Below are 16,661 nucleotides of genomic sequence, written 5' to 3'. Positions count from 1 at the left end.
CTGAATCTGGCTGAAGTCTGAGTCACTACTGCAGGGGAATGTCAATTAGAGCAAGTAAGTTGTATGCAACCCTAACTACCAAGACCAGTGAGAGAATTACAGATCTGACAGAGCCACACAATGCCTTGAGCACACAGAGCAGCCCTCCTGCACCTCCACACAGGTGCCTCAGTGCCAACAGCCACGTGTCACAACCTGGGGCTCCAGCCCTGCACACCTGCCCAGCACAGCTCAGGCTTGGGCCAGCTGCTCCACAAGTACCAGCTTTAATCCCAGGTGAGGTTATGCAGGCACAGCACAGCTGGAGCAGTGCAATGAGGAAGATAAACTGTGTCTTTGTCCCTCCCTCACCCTGAAGCAGCATGAGGCATCCTGCAAGGCTGACAAACATTGACAATGGGCTTGTGACAAGCACCCAAAGGAATTTACACAGGCAGCTGCCACCAAGCACAATTACACCAGGCTTCTGAATGTTAACTACAAACAGCCACAGAAAGGACATTTTCCATCACATTTTCCTCTAGTAGCACTTCTAAACTGAGGTGCATTGTTTGCAATGCAGGCTGCTGGAAAGGCTTCAGCATGTCCAAGTGAGCAGTGCAGTATTTTATGCCCACTGACAATGTCTAATACACCCAATATAATGCACAACAGCACAAAGGCAGGCCCCACAACCTCCTGAGAAACCAGATGTGAGGAGCAGTTCTACCCAAAGCATGGGTTTGAATGCTGCTTTAGAGCAAATTCTGAATGCTTTCATAATGGTTACATCCAACTGTAGGCAATCTTGGTAAGCCATCAAAAAAATCTCTCTCTGGATATTTAACCATCACACAACTTGATCTCAAAGTTGCCCACTGTGTCTGACCCTGCATTAGTCCCTTACAAACTTGACATCTGTTTTGTTTCAATTAACCACTGCCTCAGTGCTATTATTTCTATACTCAGTAACAAGTGACAGTAAAAACTGTCTAGTTCCAAATAACTAGAACCATTTGCAAACAAAAGTTTAAAAGCCCTTTATTAATTCAGAAGTGAAACACCAATATTTCAAGTGAGATAAGTATGTTTATTAAGGTTCATTCTACTCTAAGGTTTATACAGAGAATGGAATGCAATACAAGCTAAGAGCACACCTCAAAGATCTACCACACAACCATCCCCTACTCCCTATAAGGGAACTGTAAAAAAAAAAAAAAAAAGTAAATCAGAAAACCAGTTACTGTTCAACTAGTTGCAAGTGGCTTTGTCCAAAGAAGTTAAGCTTGATATTGCATTAGCTTTGTATGCAATAATTAAGTCTCTACAAGCTGAAGTATCACATACAGAGGCAAAAGATTTCCTGTGGACACATGAAACCATGTTCCCAAGAGCTACATCACAAGGGTCTTTAAAACTGCCTAAAAACCAGCCACTAATGGCATGCACAGGTCAATAATATTAACTTTGGTAATGTCAGTCATTTTTGGTCAAATCTGGATTCCACTTTAAACAGTAATATGTATAAAAACACACCCATCCTGTGCACAAAGCAACACACTTTATTTGCTATCACCTAGAGGCAGGTCTTCAAGACATGGCTGAAGTATTCAAATTTAACTGTCAGGAGCTTGTTCAGTTCTAAATCACATTTTCACTAGTCTATAAGGCAAGACTAAAAGGACAAGAAAGTGGTCAAATATTTAATTTTTTTTTAAATGCAGGACAAGAACCATCTTGAAAATTATATATCTTTAAGTAACACTTAACTTTTTCCACAATGCTTTTGTAAGAAATCCAGTAACTTTTTTATATTATCTAGTTCCCCAAGACACATTCTAGTTTGTTTTTCTTTCTGAAGTTATCAATACCCTGTAAATATATCTGTTTTGCTCTTCTTGAGGAAGAAGTTATAGATGTTTTTATTTACAACAGAGTCAATTCTTAGCACTGTATCTGGACTTCAACAGTTTAAAAGTGTAATGAAAATGACAACCTTAAGTGCTACTTCCCATACAGAATCCACACTTAGTTCAGTTTTATTCATTGCAAAGTAAAAAGACATCAAATTACACTAGTAAAAACTCAGAGATCTAGATCTGTACTCAAAAAAACACTACACATGCAAAGGGAACAACATCCTGCTAACACAACTTCATTTGCTGCTGCATTTGTCTAATATTAACAATTATGAACAGGGCAGTGCAACTAGTATTTGGAACAATCCTTACAGTGTTCGAGTGTCAGGCACAAAACTTCATTTCTCTTCACACCACTGGTTCTCTTTACGTACCTGCAAGAGCAGTTGAACTGTCAGTATGTGGCAGTGAAATTCTAAGCCTTTGGCTGTAAATACCCACAAGTATTCAAGATTATTTATTTACTGCACAGAGATAAACTGGGAGCAGCTTTATGTTTTTCACACAGATTTTGAAATTATAAATTCTGTCTTCCAAACTGGCCTGTTTATCAGTGTAAGCCAGGTTTTTCATGCCTAGGTTTGATCAAATCTGAAATTTTCTGACCAAACAAAGCAAATGGAATATCTGAAGTCTAAGCTGTTTATGACACAGCATTGAAAAATACCCTCAAAAATCTACAACTCATTGCCCTGTATTGAAACCAGGCATCATGTTCTGCTTTCTCCCCAGCTCTGCCATTTTACAGTTGGTTTGCTGATCAAGTTTTAAGATCAATGAGTTTGATACTTAGAGAACCCAAACTTACCTCTCCAGCCACATGCAGCAATACACCTTCAGCATTCCCATGATAGCCCCAAACCAAAAAACTAAGACTGCCACACACAATCCTACCTGCTTTCTTATTAAACATGCTGGAGTTAGAAAAATCAGTACATCTTGTTTTGACCTTTTCAGGTAATGGGATGCAAGCATGGTAGACACCAAAAAGTCTCCTGCTAGCAGCACCCCAATAATGACGAGTTCATGCATTAGTTTACATTGATTGGTAACAAGTCTGCTGCATCACAAATTGAGTTCTGAAGCAGCACACAGTAATTCAGCACAAACAGCCATCTAAATTACAATTAAACCCAGACCAAGTACCTGTGCTTCTTCCTCTTCAGTGAAGTCATTCTTAATATTGAATGTCTTGCGAATTTCTTCTGGAGTTTTACCCTTGATCATGTTTGCCACTGTCTTGCACGTGACATCCAGCAAACCTTTGATGTCCAAATAATTTGCAGCCTGTGAAAGAGTTTTCAGATTTAAAGCCTCCATATCAATATTCTGTGTCATTAGATGCACTACAGAAGTTTACACCGAAATTTTAGAATACTCTATGCAAACAGATCATCCCCACTTTGAGAAGCTTCTAGCTAAAACCTTCAGGACAGTACCTAAAACTTGCTTGCCAAATAGAAGGTAGTCATTTGTACCATGAAAAACACTCCTCCTGCTCCACCCTTTACAAACAGCTTTCAGAAGTCTGCAAACATCCAAGATCTTCAGTGTTGCAGTACTGTTAACTAGCCAACGCAGGTAATGTTGGCTCACAGGTCCATTCACAGTACAAATTTAACAATCAAAGTCAGATTTTCATTTTCATGCAGATCTCCAGAACTCTGTAACTAGCAATAAGCCCTCAACTTGGACTTGAGAGCAACAATCAAAGACAGTGCTATTTAGTAAAGTATTTTGATTGATGAGCAAGTACAGTATATGAGCACTAGGCTAAAAGCACTCCAACATCCTCACCAATTTCAGCCAACACTCAGCAGAACCATCCCCCTCCCCACATCCCCCCTTTCCAATGAAGAAGTAACTCAAGAAGCATAAAGGCTTTATTTCTCAGGTGCATAGCATAACTTCACAGGCACAGGCTTTGCCCTTCTTGAGGACACTCACCAGGATAAGTTCAAAAAGTGTTCCTTGGTCTACTTTCAGAAACTCTTGATCCCACACAGGGATGTCATCTGTTCTCTTCTCTTTGTTCTCATCATCCTCAGGAGGAGGTGGATCATCCTTGTGATGGGTGCACCACTGAATCACCTAATTATGGTTTTGATATTAAAGTTTTATCCAAGTGATTCTTCCATGAAACCCCAACTATAACTTAACTTCATTTTGGAAGAAATCAGAACAATAGATCCCCAATCCCAGAATACAACAGCTTTCAGAAATCCCAAATGATTTAGTAGCATGCTAATTACTTAATCTTAAAAGCCAGCAGCTGGTGCTATGAATTTATAGGTCCCTGTGCTAACATATATGGGCTGTACAAAGAAAACCTAATCCTCATTTTGCTGTATTTAATGTCTTTGCAGAAACATACTTTGTATTAAGCAGACACTGCACAGGGGAAGAGAGCAGAGTGGTAACAGCTACCAGCAGGTCACATTCACCCCAGTACAAAGTTCAGCCAGCAAGTTTGCCATTAGTGTTGGATTGGGGTTTGTTTTGTTGGTTTGTTTTTTAGTTTGGGAACATGCAATCTCATGACCCAGACATAGAAAAGAAGCAGGGATCTACTGCAAACAAAATCCTGTTCCATTTCACCAACCCAAAAGACTTCACAAATTTAAGTTATGTGTCTGTTCACTGGGAAACAATTCCTAACCCTCTATTTACCCCAAAACAGGCACAGTAGTTTGGTGCTTACTTTGGCACTACTCTTTCTATTTGAAAGCATAAAGAATCGTGGACACCACACAACTACACCTTTCTCCCTTAACCCAATGCCCATGGTCTGTTAATGAATTTAACACCACCAAGGGCACACAGTGTCTCTTAAGCACCATCAGTGTCAGTCACTCTCACCCACTGCCTGTGGCTTAATCCTTTCTCCAAACATTTGCATCTCATGAACAGCCACCTCAGTTCACAGAATCCAATTAAAGCCAGTGCTTTGACACCATGAAATGCCAGTGTGCAGAGATGCCCAGCACCACTTCCTTAGGAAGCCTGTCTGCCTTACAGCTGCTGTTCCAGGTCACCCCTGTACATGCTCTGCCATCACCCACCTGCCTCAGCCGACACACCCACATTCATGCACCTTGATTTGGTTAAGCTTGCAACATGAAAAATAATTTCTAACTAGTAGTTCATAATACCCAACTCCAAGATGAATTTTACATTTCTTTACTGCCATGGAGCACAACAGCTTTCACCATCTTACCTTTTTTAAGATGGCTGCATTAACATTTGGAAGAGGGACTGGGTCATCATCACCTTCATCATCCATTCCCAAATCTAAAATGGAAAAGACAACTGAGCAATTGGCAGACAAAAGCATTTACTGAACTGGGATGCTTCATCAATTCTTCACTATTTTGACAACACTGAGGTTGAAGACTGGTAACAAAGGACCTCTGAACTGTGAGGTAAGGAGCTTTTGGAAGGCTGCATTACACATCCTAGGCTGTACCAAGCAGAGGTTAAGTGGCTGATAAGGCTGCCTCACCAAATGACAGTATCTACACACCATCAGCTAAGCTGTCACTTGCTAACTGAAGCGTTCTGAATCTGAACTCGGATGCTGAACAATCTGACAAACATTTGTGTATTTTTACCACTTACACAGTTTCAACCCAGAAGTTCTAACTGAGGGCTCCCATTCCATTAATGATTTAATAAGAATTCAATCTACTGTGGTAAATAGACACAGCATCTTGTCCTCTGCATGAGGAAATACTGTAGCCACAGAAGTGCTGCTCCCAGGCTCTGAATCACTCATATTGATCCTGTACCAGCTGAAGAAGTTCACATGGTAAGACAGCAGCACAAATCCTTCCATCAAAAAAAGCATGTATAAAGCATGTTTCCAACACTCCTTGTTTTAAAAGCTTGTCAGCACACTCCAGAGACATTTGGATTTGTCCCCTTGATATGACCAAGGAATCAATGTAAAAAGAAGGAGAAAAAGATAATTAAAGTTTCAGGTTGATACACAGAACAAACACATTAGCCATCTTTGATTAAAGAATGTGCTTTTTTTATTACCCAAACGCTAACAGTTGGATGACACCCTAGCTGTCAAAGACATCTTGGAATGAGTTATGTAACTGACTAACAATGCAGACCTTCACTCATGACATGCACAGATGAGCCAATTCTACATCACCAAGGAACCAAATTTTCAAGAACATACGACCATCATCACGCCTCAAATCTGTACGTGATAAATTCATGTACTTCTATATTTAGACAAGTCTGCTACTGCTGCTATCAGTGGGATGCTAATTAACATTGCTTTTCTGTTTGAAATTACTCCACAGATTCAGAACTGAAACACTGCCATTAAAAGACACTGAAATAATTCAAGCAATATCTGAACTTTAGTCAACTCTGACTGACTTGTCACCATCACCTCTAAACAGCAATTTTATCTGTTAGCAGAAAATGGGAATTTCAATGGTGGTCCCATGGTGCTCAGTACAACCCAAACTTTCAGCTCCTCCTCTCTCAGCTGCAGCACCCAACACACAAAACATTACCTGATGCTCAGCCAGCTGCACTGAAAATGCATTTCAGCTGTGCTAGCAGACTGGTTCTCTCCCAGGTTAGAAAGGGGCAAGTTTATGGTGCCCAGTTTACACACTTCCCATGAATAACTTCCCTCTATCTCCAACACTGGCACAACTCCTGCAGGAGAAAACTGAGAATTGTGCACCCTAATGCATTCCATTTCCTGTTTGTGTTGCCAGCCATGTTCAACAGCATCTTATTAACAGAATAGAAGCATTCAATGCCTGACATTGAACCTTATTTTTACTGTTCTCATAAGGTGTCACAACCAAACATTTACATGCAAGAGCATAATACTAACTACATGTACAGAAATAATTGCTCCTAAGTTAATTCATGAATACATCCAAAAGCTAGGAAAAGCCCCCAGTAAACAATGAGGATGTGCACTGGAGGGATCAGACAGTTTGCTCTGTATCCCAGCCATCTGGCACATTTCCCCTCCCCCGCCACGAGTTCTTTTGTTTCAAATTTATGTCAGCAGGAGATCAGACCTAAGTATTTATCCCAAATAATTTACCAGCATTCACAACTCACAATACAGGTTTAACTTCAGCTCTTTATTGCATTGATTTAGTATCTCCCACTCCATACAAGTGATATTTACGTTCTAAGACTGGTTTGTGTGATTAAATAAACTGAAGTTTTAAATATTAATGTTCTGTTTGCTTAACTCTCACAAAACTGAAGCAGATTGTGGGCTGCTTGTATTTTACTGCCCTCCCTACAAGTGCTCAAAACCAGGGCTTTTTCCAAGAGCACATCCACCCTGAACAGTTTCAGCCACAACAGCAGGAGTTACAGCTGTTCAGGCAGGAGACAGAAGCTGCTCCATAGACCTGGGAATCCCTTTTCAGCACAGCACCAGTTTGTCTCAGCTCCTGTCCAAGAGGTTTCCTCAGGGTCTCACACTCTTACCTTCCAGCATGGTCTTTATAGTCACAGACTGCTTTGCAATTTCCACATCAACTTCAAAGATTTCTCCATCTGAGCTCTGCAGTTTAATTGAAGGCATCTACAAGACAAGGACAGTTATTTCCACACAACACTCAGATGTTACATGCTCAGCTGACTCAAAGATGTGCATCACATTTACTGCTGAAATTGTTTCTTCCCAACAGCAGACAGCCCAGTGCTACTTAAGGTGCATTCAGATTATTCACTCCTTGAATCAACAGCCCTCAATTCATTAATCCTCACGTTCAAGAAACAAGGACTGACTGAAGTCTAACACAAACTCATTTCTTTTTTTAATGTGAAAGCATAAAACACACAGATTAGTCAATAGTGGTTTTTTTCCCAGTCTAACACTACAGCTATCTTTTCTCTCAAAAAAAACTTCAACACTTCCAAAACACCACTTGCCTCCAAATCAAACAAGTGCTACTCACTTCAGCTGCTCAAACAATGTCAGATCTCAACAGCAGTTTTCAAATGATAGCCTCTGGAACAGAATCATTACACTGAGGTTGGGAGGAATTCCTCTAGATGGGCCAGTCCAGCCTCCCTTGCTCCAAACAGAGTTAAACAGACCAGGTTACTCAGGATCAAAGGCTTTCCTCTAGAAAAGTGTTTGGTTTTCTGAGGAGATTAAAAAGCAACAAACTCCTACAAGGAAGGCCTTCAGTACTCACTACTGCCCTTGCAAAGCAGGGAGCAAGACCAGTACTTTGTTAGCATCTGAGACAACCATGCATTTTAACAAAGTTCCTGAAACAAACTCTAGTAAGACCTACAATAAAGAGGCAGCAGGCTTGAAAGATGTCATTAGCAAAAACACAATCAAATTTTACAAAAATGCATCGTTCCAGATATGTAACAACTGAAACCCAGAAGTGAAGCACATGACAAAGCACCAGGAGATTACAACTTCTGGCTGAAACTACACACGCAGACTGTGGGGTACCGGTGCACTTGAGCCGACCAAAGGACAATATAAACACAACTATCTGGCCACGTAAAATTTACAAATTTGTTCTCAACCAGCTAGTAGGATGTGTTGTAAGTTCCTTTACCACACAAAATATTTGTCAGCAGCAAACCATTGCAACAGTTTCCTTTTTTTTTTTTTGGTCCTCGAGTTACCTGCTTCAGGATCACTGAAGCATGTGTTTGCACAGCCTGCAACTGCTGTGAACAGCTCTGGGAACAAAGAATTTCAATTGCAGTTAAACTGGTAACCAAACCAAACTTACCAGCAGCACACACCAGCGCCTCAGTAGCACCTGAGCTATCAACAGTTAATTAACTGGACCACTTGAAGCAAACTCGCATTGCCTCTTTCTGAAAGCTCGGGGTGCAGTGTGGCTGAGCCTGACAGCCCCGTGCAAACCCCGGCCACGGCAGGCTCAGCCAACACGTGTTGTTAAACAGCTCACACCAGTCCCGAGTCCTCATTGCTTTAATTTCCATCTGGCAGGGAGCAGGCAGTTAATGTTTACACAGCAATGTAACCCTATATGACAGAGCTACTTCTAATTAAGATGGGTGTTCTGGAGGAACACAGTCATGACTATTCCAAAGGTACAAGTGTGTGCACATATATAAATATATATATATAAATACATATATATATACACACACAGAGAATCTGGGCTACAGCACAGCTCTGTGTTAGCAGTTTGAATGATGTTTGGGAAAAGTGCTGTAGGCACACATTTTAAATTTAATGCATCTGTTCTTGCAGTGGCTGCCTGGGAGCACTCCAGAACAAACCCAGCTCCATCGGCAGCCTCCCCGAGCCCGAGCTTACATAATGCTGCACAGCAGAGCCAGGCAGGGATGCTGCCTTAGCCAGGGGAGCCCCAGCAAGGATATTCCCCTCCTATCAGCCAAACCTACTTATTTACAACAACACCTTCAGTTATTGCTGAGGGTCTGAAACAAGGAGAATGAAGTTAAACTACTGCCTTGTCATTGACAACACATCAGAATTTCATCGATTTTTTTTTTTTTTAACACCACTGAACTCGATTTCCTAGAAAACAAGAAAAAAACAGAACTAATTTTTAGCAAGCTGCAGTACGGCTCCGGCAGATGACAGTCCCTGGGCAGCAGCACCACTGGGTGACTAAGCAAACCAGTCCTAAAAGCTTTATTTGACAACAGCACAACAGGCTGGGAGCCGAGCTCAAGCCAAACCTGAATTACAGCAGTAATTTACTCGGCTAAGTCTGAACCGCCGAGCTCAGCCACCTCCAGCCGCGCCTCCCAGCGCCATTCCGGGAGGACGCCCGCCGCTTCCCCCCCCGCTCCCGGTAACCAGGAGCCAGGTAACGAACCCGCACCTTAGGCGCGGCCTCGGGGGGGCGGGGAGGGGGAGGCACAGCCGCCCGGGGGAGGCTCGGTCTGCTCGGAGGCTTCGCTCACCGCCCCCGCGGGCAGCGCTGCCCACGCCGCCCCCGCGGGAGCTCCATCCCCGCACGGCCCGGGCCCAGCGCACCCCGGGCGCTCCATCCCCGTACGGCCCGGGAGCGCTCATCTTTCCGCCCGCCCCTGCCCCCGCCATCACGCCACGGCCTGCCGACCCTCCGTCTGCGGCAAGCCGGGCCCGCCGCGCCCGCACAGCTCCCAGCGCTGCCCCCGCGCCCCCCCGGCCCGCTCGGGCCTCACCGTGAGGCGGCGGCGGCTCCGCGGACGGACCGTGAGGAGGCGGTGGCGGCGCTCGGGCCCGACTGCGGCGGCGCTCTTATAGCGAGCGGGGGAGGGGGAAGGACCCGCCTCCCGCCGCCTCGCAACGCCCGGGCTGCCCGCCGCGAACGCCTGAGCAAAACACCGCACCGCGGCTCCCAAACGGCGAAATCCGGTACTCGCGCCGCCTTCCGCCAGGTGCGGAGCGGGGAGCGGAGCCGGAATGAGTTCGAGGGGAAGGTGCCGCCGGTGGAGGGTTTTTCAGGCAGCGACGGAGCCGCGCTAGAAGCCGCACAATAGAGAGGCCAAGGCCCCTCCCCGCGGGCTGAGGGAGCGGGTCCGGCCCGGCCCTGAGGGCAGCGCGGGGATCCCGGGGCGGCGGGCCCGGCTGGCCGGTCCTGTGGGGAAATCGTCATTCACGGTAACCCGGGCTCGCCCCACAACGCCCACGGTGCTTTTCCTTCGTGGGGGAAAGGCGGGGTGATGCTGCCAATGTCTCTGAAGGCTTCCCGCAGGTAAACACGGTAAAATGCCATCGCCAGGTGCTGCTCCAGACGCGGAAGGCATTTTAGCCGAAAAACAACATGGAAGAACCGGCTAGTTTAAAATTCTTCCAACATCAGACAGCGTTCCTCCAGTGGAAATAAGTGCGGGAGCTTTCATGGAGCCGGGAATGGATTGAGCTGCGAGTGGTGCTCGCAGAGCTCAGTGCTGCTCACAGAACACCTGCCCCGGGTGCCGCCGGGAATTCAGACAGCTCCAGCTCAGCCCTTGAAAGCACCTCCGGACACCAACTCTGCAAGGAGCCCCGGGCCGAGCAGCAGAGCAGAGCTGGGCACCCAAACACAGCCCAGGAGAGCTGGGCACCCAAACACAGCCCAGGAGAGCTGGGCACCCAAACACAGCCCAGGCCTTTGTATTACCACAGCCCCACCTGAGCACTGCCCCCAGCACGGGTGACAGCTGATAGGTCACCTGTGGGTGCTGGAAAGCACCAGGTACAGGGTTTTGAGGGAAATAAAAAGGGTATGTGAAGGGTTTTGCATTGTGAGGAAGGGCAGGGTAAGAGCCCTCACATCGTTGTTACAGCACACGCTCCATGTTCTGCTGCTGAGCCCAGCCTTGTGTCAGCTCTCCATGGCAAAATGGCTTTCAAGTAGGCAAGGTATTTACACAGTGCCCACACAGGATTCTGACAATTTGCTTTACTTCCAATCCTAAACAAAAATGTTTAGGAAGCAAAAAGCATGTTTTCACATCACTCCAATGCAGACGCAGCCAGGGTGCCTGGAAGCACACTGATACCTGCAGCAGCACAACACTGTAGAGTGCAGCATCATTTACAGCCTCAGGAGGTTCAGCTTGGACATCAGGAAGGATTTCTTCCCTGGAAGGGTTGTTAAGCACTGGCACAGTGGTGGAGTCACCATCCATGGAGGTGTGCAAGAAACAGCTGAACATAGCCCTGAGTGCTCTGCTCTGGTTCACAGGGTGCTGATCAGTCAAGGGTTGGACTTGGCAATCTCAGAGATGTTTTCCAACCTTATGTTGGAAACCAACCAACCATTCCAAACCAATGTTTCTGTGCTTAGTCAGTTTCCTATCTCTTGGGGTCCCAGAGAGTCCCAAGCTGTGCACCCCACACGTTAGGGAACAAATCCTTATTTTCTAGACACACTGGAAAATATTTTCTAACATGAAGAATTTTCCCAGGACTCAGAATTTCTTGGTTTAGAACCTTGTTTTGCCCAGTTCAGTAGCCAAGCCTGGCCTTGGACACTTCCAGGAGTGGGGCAGCCACAGCTTCTCTGGGCACCCTGTGCCAGTGTCTATCTCACATAACAAGTGAGACTACAATTAGAAAATATTCAATGTTAAAGTGTTAAGTACCTTGTTCTTTGGGGCTGTTTCTCTGGAGAGTTGGAACACTCAAATTCTCAGCCAGAAAGGACCTCCTAGAGCTCAGCTGATAGCCTGGGAGTTCTGCATCAGAGCATATCACTTAGAAGAGGCCTCTCTGTAAATTCCAAAGAACTGTTGAGGTGACTGCCTGACTTGAGAAGTTTATTCCAGGGGCTTTAGGAGGCTGAGCAGCTTGCTAGAGCAGATTTGGATACAACTCTGAGCAACCTGATCTCTCTTTGCAGGTGGATCCAGGTCACCTCTGTGGTCCCCACCAGCCTGGATTACTGTGTGCTCCCCTGGAGCTCATCCTGAGAGCTGAGGGAGCAGCAGGTGATGCTCAGCAGCAGACTTGGACACTAACAGAAGTTCCTCAGAGATCCTGGTATTGATAACCACATAAGCTCTGTGTTCACCATTGAATGGGATCTAATTTGCATTCTTAATTTATATTTATCTCATGTGTAGAGTGTGAAACCTCCAGACTACATCTAACATGAGTTTCTTATTGTACCACCATCACATTTACCTCTTTCTTCCTCAATCACACCATCTCATACTCCAGTGCTGAGAACCACATTCAGTGCACTAAAAACCACTGCCTTTATTTTCCTTAAATTATTAATTTTTATTTATATTAAAACTCCTTGGTTTAGAGAATCAGACAATAAGAGAAGGTGGCCAGTGGAAAACCTGTCTACAAATCCTAAATCCCCTTTCCCCATGTGGGCAAAGAGCAAGGTTTCTGATTTGGCTGGTGACCAGCAAGCACAAGCTCACAGACTGCAAATCAGGCTCAGCAAAGGGGGGATGGGGTTTGCTCTCAGCACAAGACAAATCTAATGGAATCTAGGAACAGGCAGAAAGCTAAATTCCATGTTAATTATAATTGTGGATAAATTTAATTCAAAATTATACTGCTGATTATACTTGGTACAGCTCTCTACAGCTTTCCAAAGGAGAAAATTCCATCCTCAGTGAACTTTGAAATCTACTGTTGAATTGGAAGTTTGGGAAAGTCAAAACAGCAAAAACACCCCACACCCCCAAAAGAGGCAGATGGCTGTGCCAGATATGCAATAATCACACACAGCACCTCCCACTGTGTCCTACATATCACACAACCCCCCTGGCCAGCCCCTCCTGTTATCTGCTGGGGCAAGCAGCTGCCCAGCAGTGATAGCCCAGCTCCTGTGGGCCAGTCAGTGTCAGTGGCACAAACCCCAGCCCTGGTTAATCTGCAAGGCAAAAACAAGATTGCTTCAAAAAGGGGTGGTCCAATTTCAATTGTTCTGCACACAGGTAATGATTGCACTGCAAATAATCCCAAAGCTGAGCACTGCTCCCCTGAGTGCAGACAATCACACCAGCACCAGCCACAGGTAAGTTACAACTGAGGGCCTTTGGCCACTGAGAACATGGAGGAGGAAGGGAGCAGCTTAACAGCAAAGCAAATACCTGAAAAGATTGGAGCAACTGAGCTTGATTTAATGCTTAATCAGATCCAGAAGAGCCCTGACCTACATATTCACAGCATCCCTGGGCTGCAGGCACAGCAGGGATTGAGCAGCCATGCAGCTGCAGGGGGAGGGAGTTTAACGTGCTGAACGTGAAGGAGCAGACTCCTGGACACAGCATCTGCTCCACAGCCTCATGTTCCCTTCTTGGATGCTTCTTTCAGGCAAAAATTAATGTGCCCCCCACTCTTCAGAGCACCTCACATTCCACTTTGACAGAGAAACAGGATTTTTTTTAGCTGCTGGTGGAAATTGAGAGACTATGGAGATAACACACTGATTATTTTTCAACACAAATGTGATGTGGCATTGTCAAAAATCTAATGACAATCAGGCTTGAAAGAGTTCAGCTTTGCTCCATCAACAAGCTGGGAAAATCCACAGGAAAAAATCCACAAAACTCATCCTGAATTCACTGAGGGAGAGTGAGCCAGGGAGAGAGCCAGGTATGACTACAGAATCTGAAAAATTACCTAATCTACATGTAGGGGAGAATAAGACTTGCTGCAAAAATCATCCTTTTTTTTCAGGATTACAAAAGATGAGGAGCATTTTTTAAAACAAGGAGCCACATCAAGTTTGAAAATAATTGAACTGATTGGTTCAGTGTAAAACCAGAAAACATCAGAATTATTCATGTGAGAGAGATGGTAGAAGGACACTGCTGAGCTCAAAGGCCTGGGCCACTGTTTTTTAAAGCAGTCTTGGAACAATACAGCAGCAGAAGAGGAAAATTCTTGTTCTCAGTACAAGTCTGAAAAAGCTAATTATATAAAAAGCTAATTATTGCATTTCCACTTCATCAAAACTTGCATTAAAGCAGCATCCTTGAGACAGAGTCACTTTTCACAGAAGTTGTACCCAGCAATGCAGAATGGTGGGTGGCAGAGCCCAGCACCTGGGTGAGAGTCCAGCCCAGAGAATCAGAGAATCCTCGGGTGGTTTGGGTTGGCAGGGACCTTAGAGCTCACCCAGTTCCAGCCCTCTGCTGTGGACTAGACCAGGTTGCTCAAGGTCCCATCCAGCCTGGCCTTGAGCACTTCAGGGATGGGGCAGCCACAGCTTCTCTGGGCAGCCTGTGCCAGGGCCCCACCACCCTCACAGGGAAGAATTTCTTCCCAACACCCAATCTAGTCCTGCTCTCTCTCAGTTTAAAGCCATTCCCCCTTGTCCTGTCACTCCAGGCCCCTGTCCCAAGGCCCCCTCCAGTTCTTTTGTAGCCCTTTTAGGCACAGGACTGAGACTTAGCCTCTCAGGTCTGTCCCGAGCCTTCCCTTCTCCAGGTGAGCATCCCCAACTCTCCCAGTCTGGCTGCAGAGCAGAGGGGCTCCAGCCCTCAGAGCATCTCCAGGGCCTCCTCTGGTGTTGCTCCAGCAGCTCCATGTCCTTCTGATATTGGGGATCCCAGACTGACAAAACCCAATAACCAAATCCTGTCAGGCACACACCAAGTGAGATTTTTTTATCAGCTTCTATTCCTTCCTCTAACAGCACTCCCATTCCCTTTATATAACAATGAGGATTCGAGATAATTTAAAAAATTGAAGATGAAGAGGAGGAAGACTGAAAATAGAAATACCTACCTCAAACTTATTTGCAACACCTCTTTCCTAATCTCACCCTCACTCCACCTCCCCATATTTAAGCAGTGATTTCTGTACCAGTTCTGCCTTGGCATCCTCTGAAATCATTGGGAGCACTGTGGAGGAGCCAAGCCTGGATCCTCTGGCTGCCAAGGGCAAGGGTGACCTGTAGGGGGATAGAATATAAGAAAATAAAGATAGTGTAGAAAGTAATCTTACCCCTAAGGCATTGCAGCTGGGCCAATTATCAAAGATTAGGAGCAGGCCTGACTTTAACAGGCCACAGCTGTAAGCAATGAGAAGCAGAGTGCTATAAAAGAGTGGGGTGGCTGGGTGAGAAGGGAACTGGAGTCAGTTGGGTGCTTTGTGAAGAAGAAAGAGTCAGTGCTCTGAGGAGCTGGTCATGAGAAACACCAAGAAGGTTTGGAACTTCTGTGATAGGGGACAACAGTATGGAGCCCCTACAATGAGATGACAACAGTCACCCACCTGCAGCCCGTTAGAGCCAGTGCATATCAGCCTGGCCCGTGTTAGAGCCGGTCCACGTCAGCCTGGCCCGCGTCAGAGCCGGTCCATGTCAGCCTGGCCCACATTAGAGCCGGTCCGTGTCAGCCTTGCCCACTGCAGAGCCGGTCCGTGTCAGCCTTGCCCACTGCAGAACCGGTCCATGTCAGCCTGGCCCATGTCAGAGCCGGTGCATATCAGCCTTGCCCACTGCAGAACCGGTCCATGTCAGCCTGGCCCGTGTTAGAGCCGGTCCGTGTCAGCCTGGCCCACTGCAGAGCCGGTCCATGTCAGCCTGGCCCACGGCAGAGCGGCTCCCGGCCCGGGCGGGTCACGGTGCCCGGGCGGGTCACGGTGCCCGGGCGGGTCACGGTGCCTGGTGCCCGGGCGGGGCAGCGCCACGCGGGGGCGCCGGGGCTCGCTCCGAGGGACGGGAACTCAGCGAGCTCAGCCCCGCAGAGGCGCTCCCGGGCATTCCCGGGAAAATGGAAAGCGCCGATTTCTGTAGGTGGCCTTGAGAACGACCTTCAGTGGTACCGTATAAAACTGTAAAAACCCTTGATATAAACACAGGGGAAGGGAACTGGCTTAGCTTTACAGGGCTGCCTGCACTGGTCTCCAACGCCGGAGCCGTTCAAAGTCCAAAAAGCAAATTCTGGGCTGGTTCTGACGCCACAGATGATAATGAGCAGCTGCTTTGAGGTTTCAAAGTCCATGGGAATAAATACAGTGTGTTTCAGAAGTCAGCATTTTTAAATGCATTCAAAACATTTCAAAAAGAGATTCCAGGGGAGAAAAGGGACAGTCCAATAACATTGGAGATGGCTGAGCTAAAGCTGGATAAACTCATGACCAGACAATCAGAACCCATCAGCAGCGTTTCTCTCTCCCAGGAGGCCGTGGCACCCCCTCCCCTGGGATTGTCCCTGCTCCAGCTGCAGCCGGCTGTGTTCCTCTTCCCCGAGGACAAACACAGCAGCGGAAAAGGAGCAGAGCTGCCTGAAAAGTGGGTCAAGCGTGGAATGAAACACCCACCATAGGATACTCCCAGGCAGGGCTTC

General features: G+C 46.2%; 2 protein-coding genes across 2 annotated transcripts in view; one reads left to right on the top strand and one right to left on the bottom strand.

Annotated features, from left to right (window-relative positions):
• TCF7 (transcription factor 7) overlaps nucleotides 1-16,661 on the top strand; it is a 96,123-nt gene that overhangs the window by 72,985 nt on the left and 6,477 nt on the right. The window lies entirely within an intron of this gene.
• Nucleotides 1,005-10,133, bottom strand: SKP1 (S-phase kinase associated protein 1). Its single transcript, XM_058034560.1, has 6 exons — nucleotides 10,077-10,133; nucleotides 7,383-7,479; nucleotides 5,116-5,189; nucleotides 3,846-3,989; nucleotides 3,045-3,185; nucleotides 1,005-2,272 (listed from the first exon to the last, which is right to left on the bottom strand). Exons 2-6 carry the CDS (start codon nucleotides 7,477-7,479, stop codon nucleotides 2,237-2,239), a joined length of 492 nt encoding a protein of 163 aa, XP_057890543.1. The 5' UTR covers nucleotides 10,077-10,133; the 3' UTR covers nucleotides 1,005-2,236.

The sequence above is a fragment of the Melospiza georgiana genome, chromosome 15, assembly GCF_028018845.1.
Source record: "Melospiza georgiana isolate bMelGeo1 chromosome 15, bMelGeo1.pri, whole genome shotgun sequence".
In the NCBI taxonomy this organism is placed as follows: Eukaryota; Metazoa; Chordata; class Aves; order Passeriformes; family Passerellidae; genus Melospiza; species Melospiza georgiana.
Note: the sequence above shows the minus strand (reverse complement) of the source record. Positions and strands in the feature narration are given on the sequence as shown.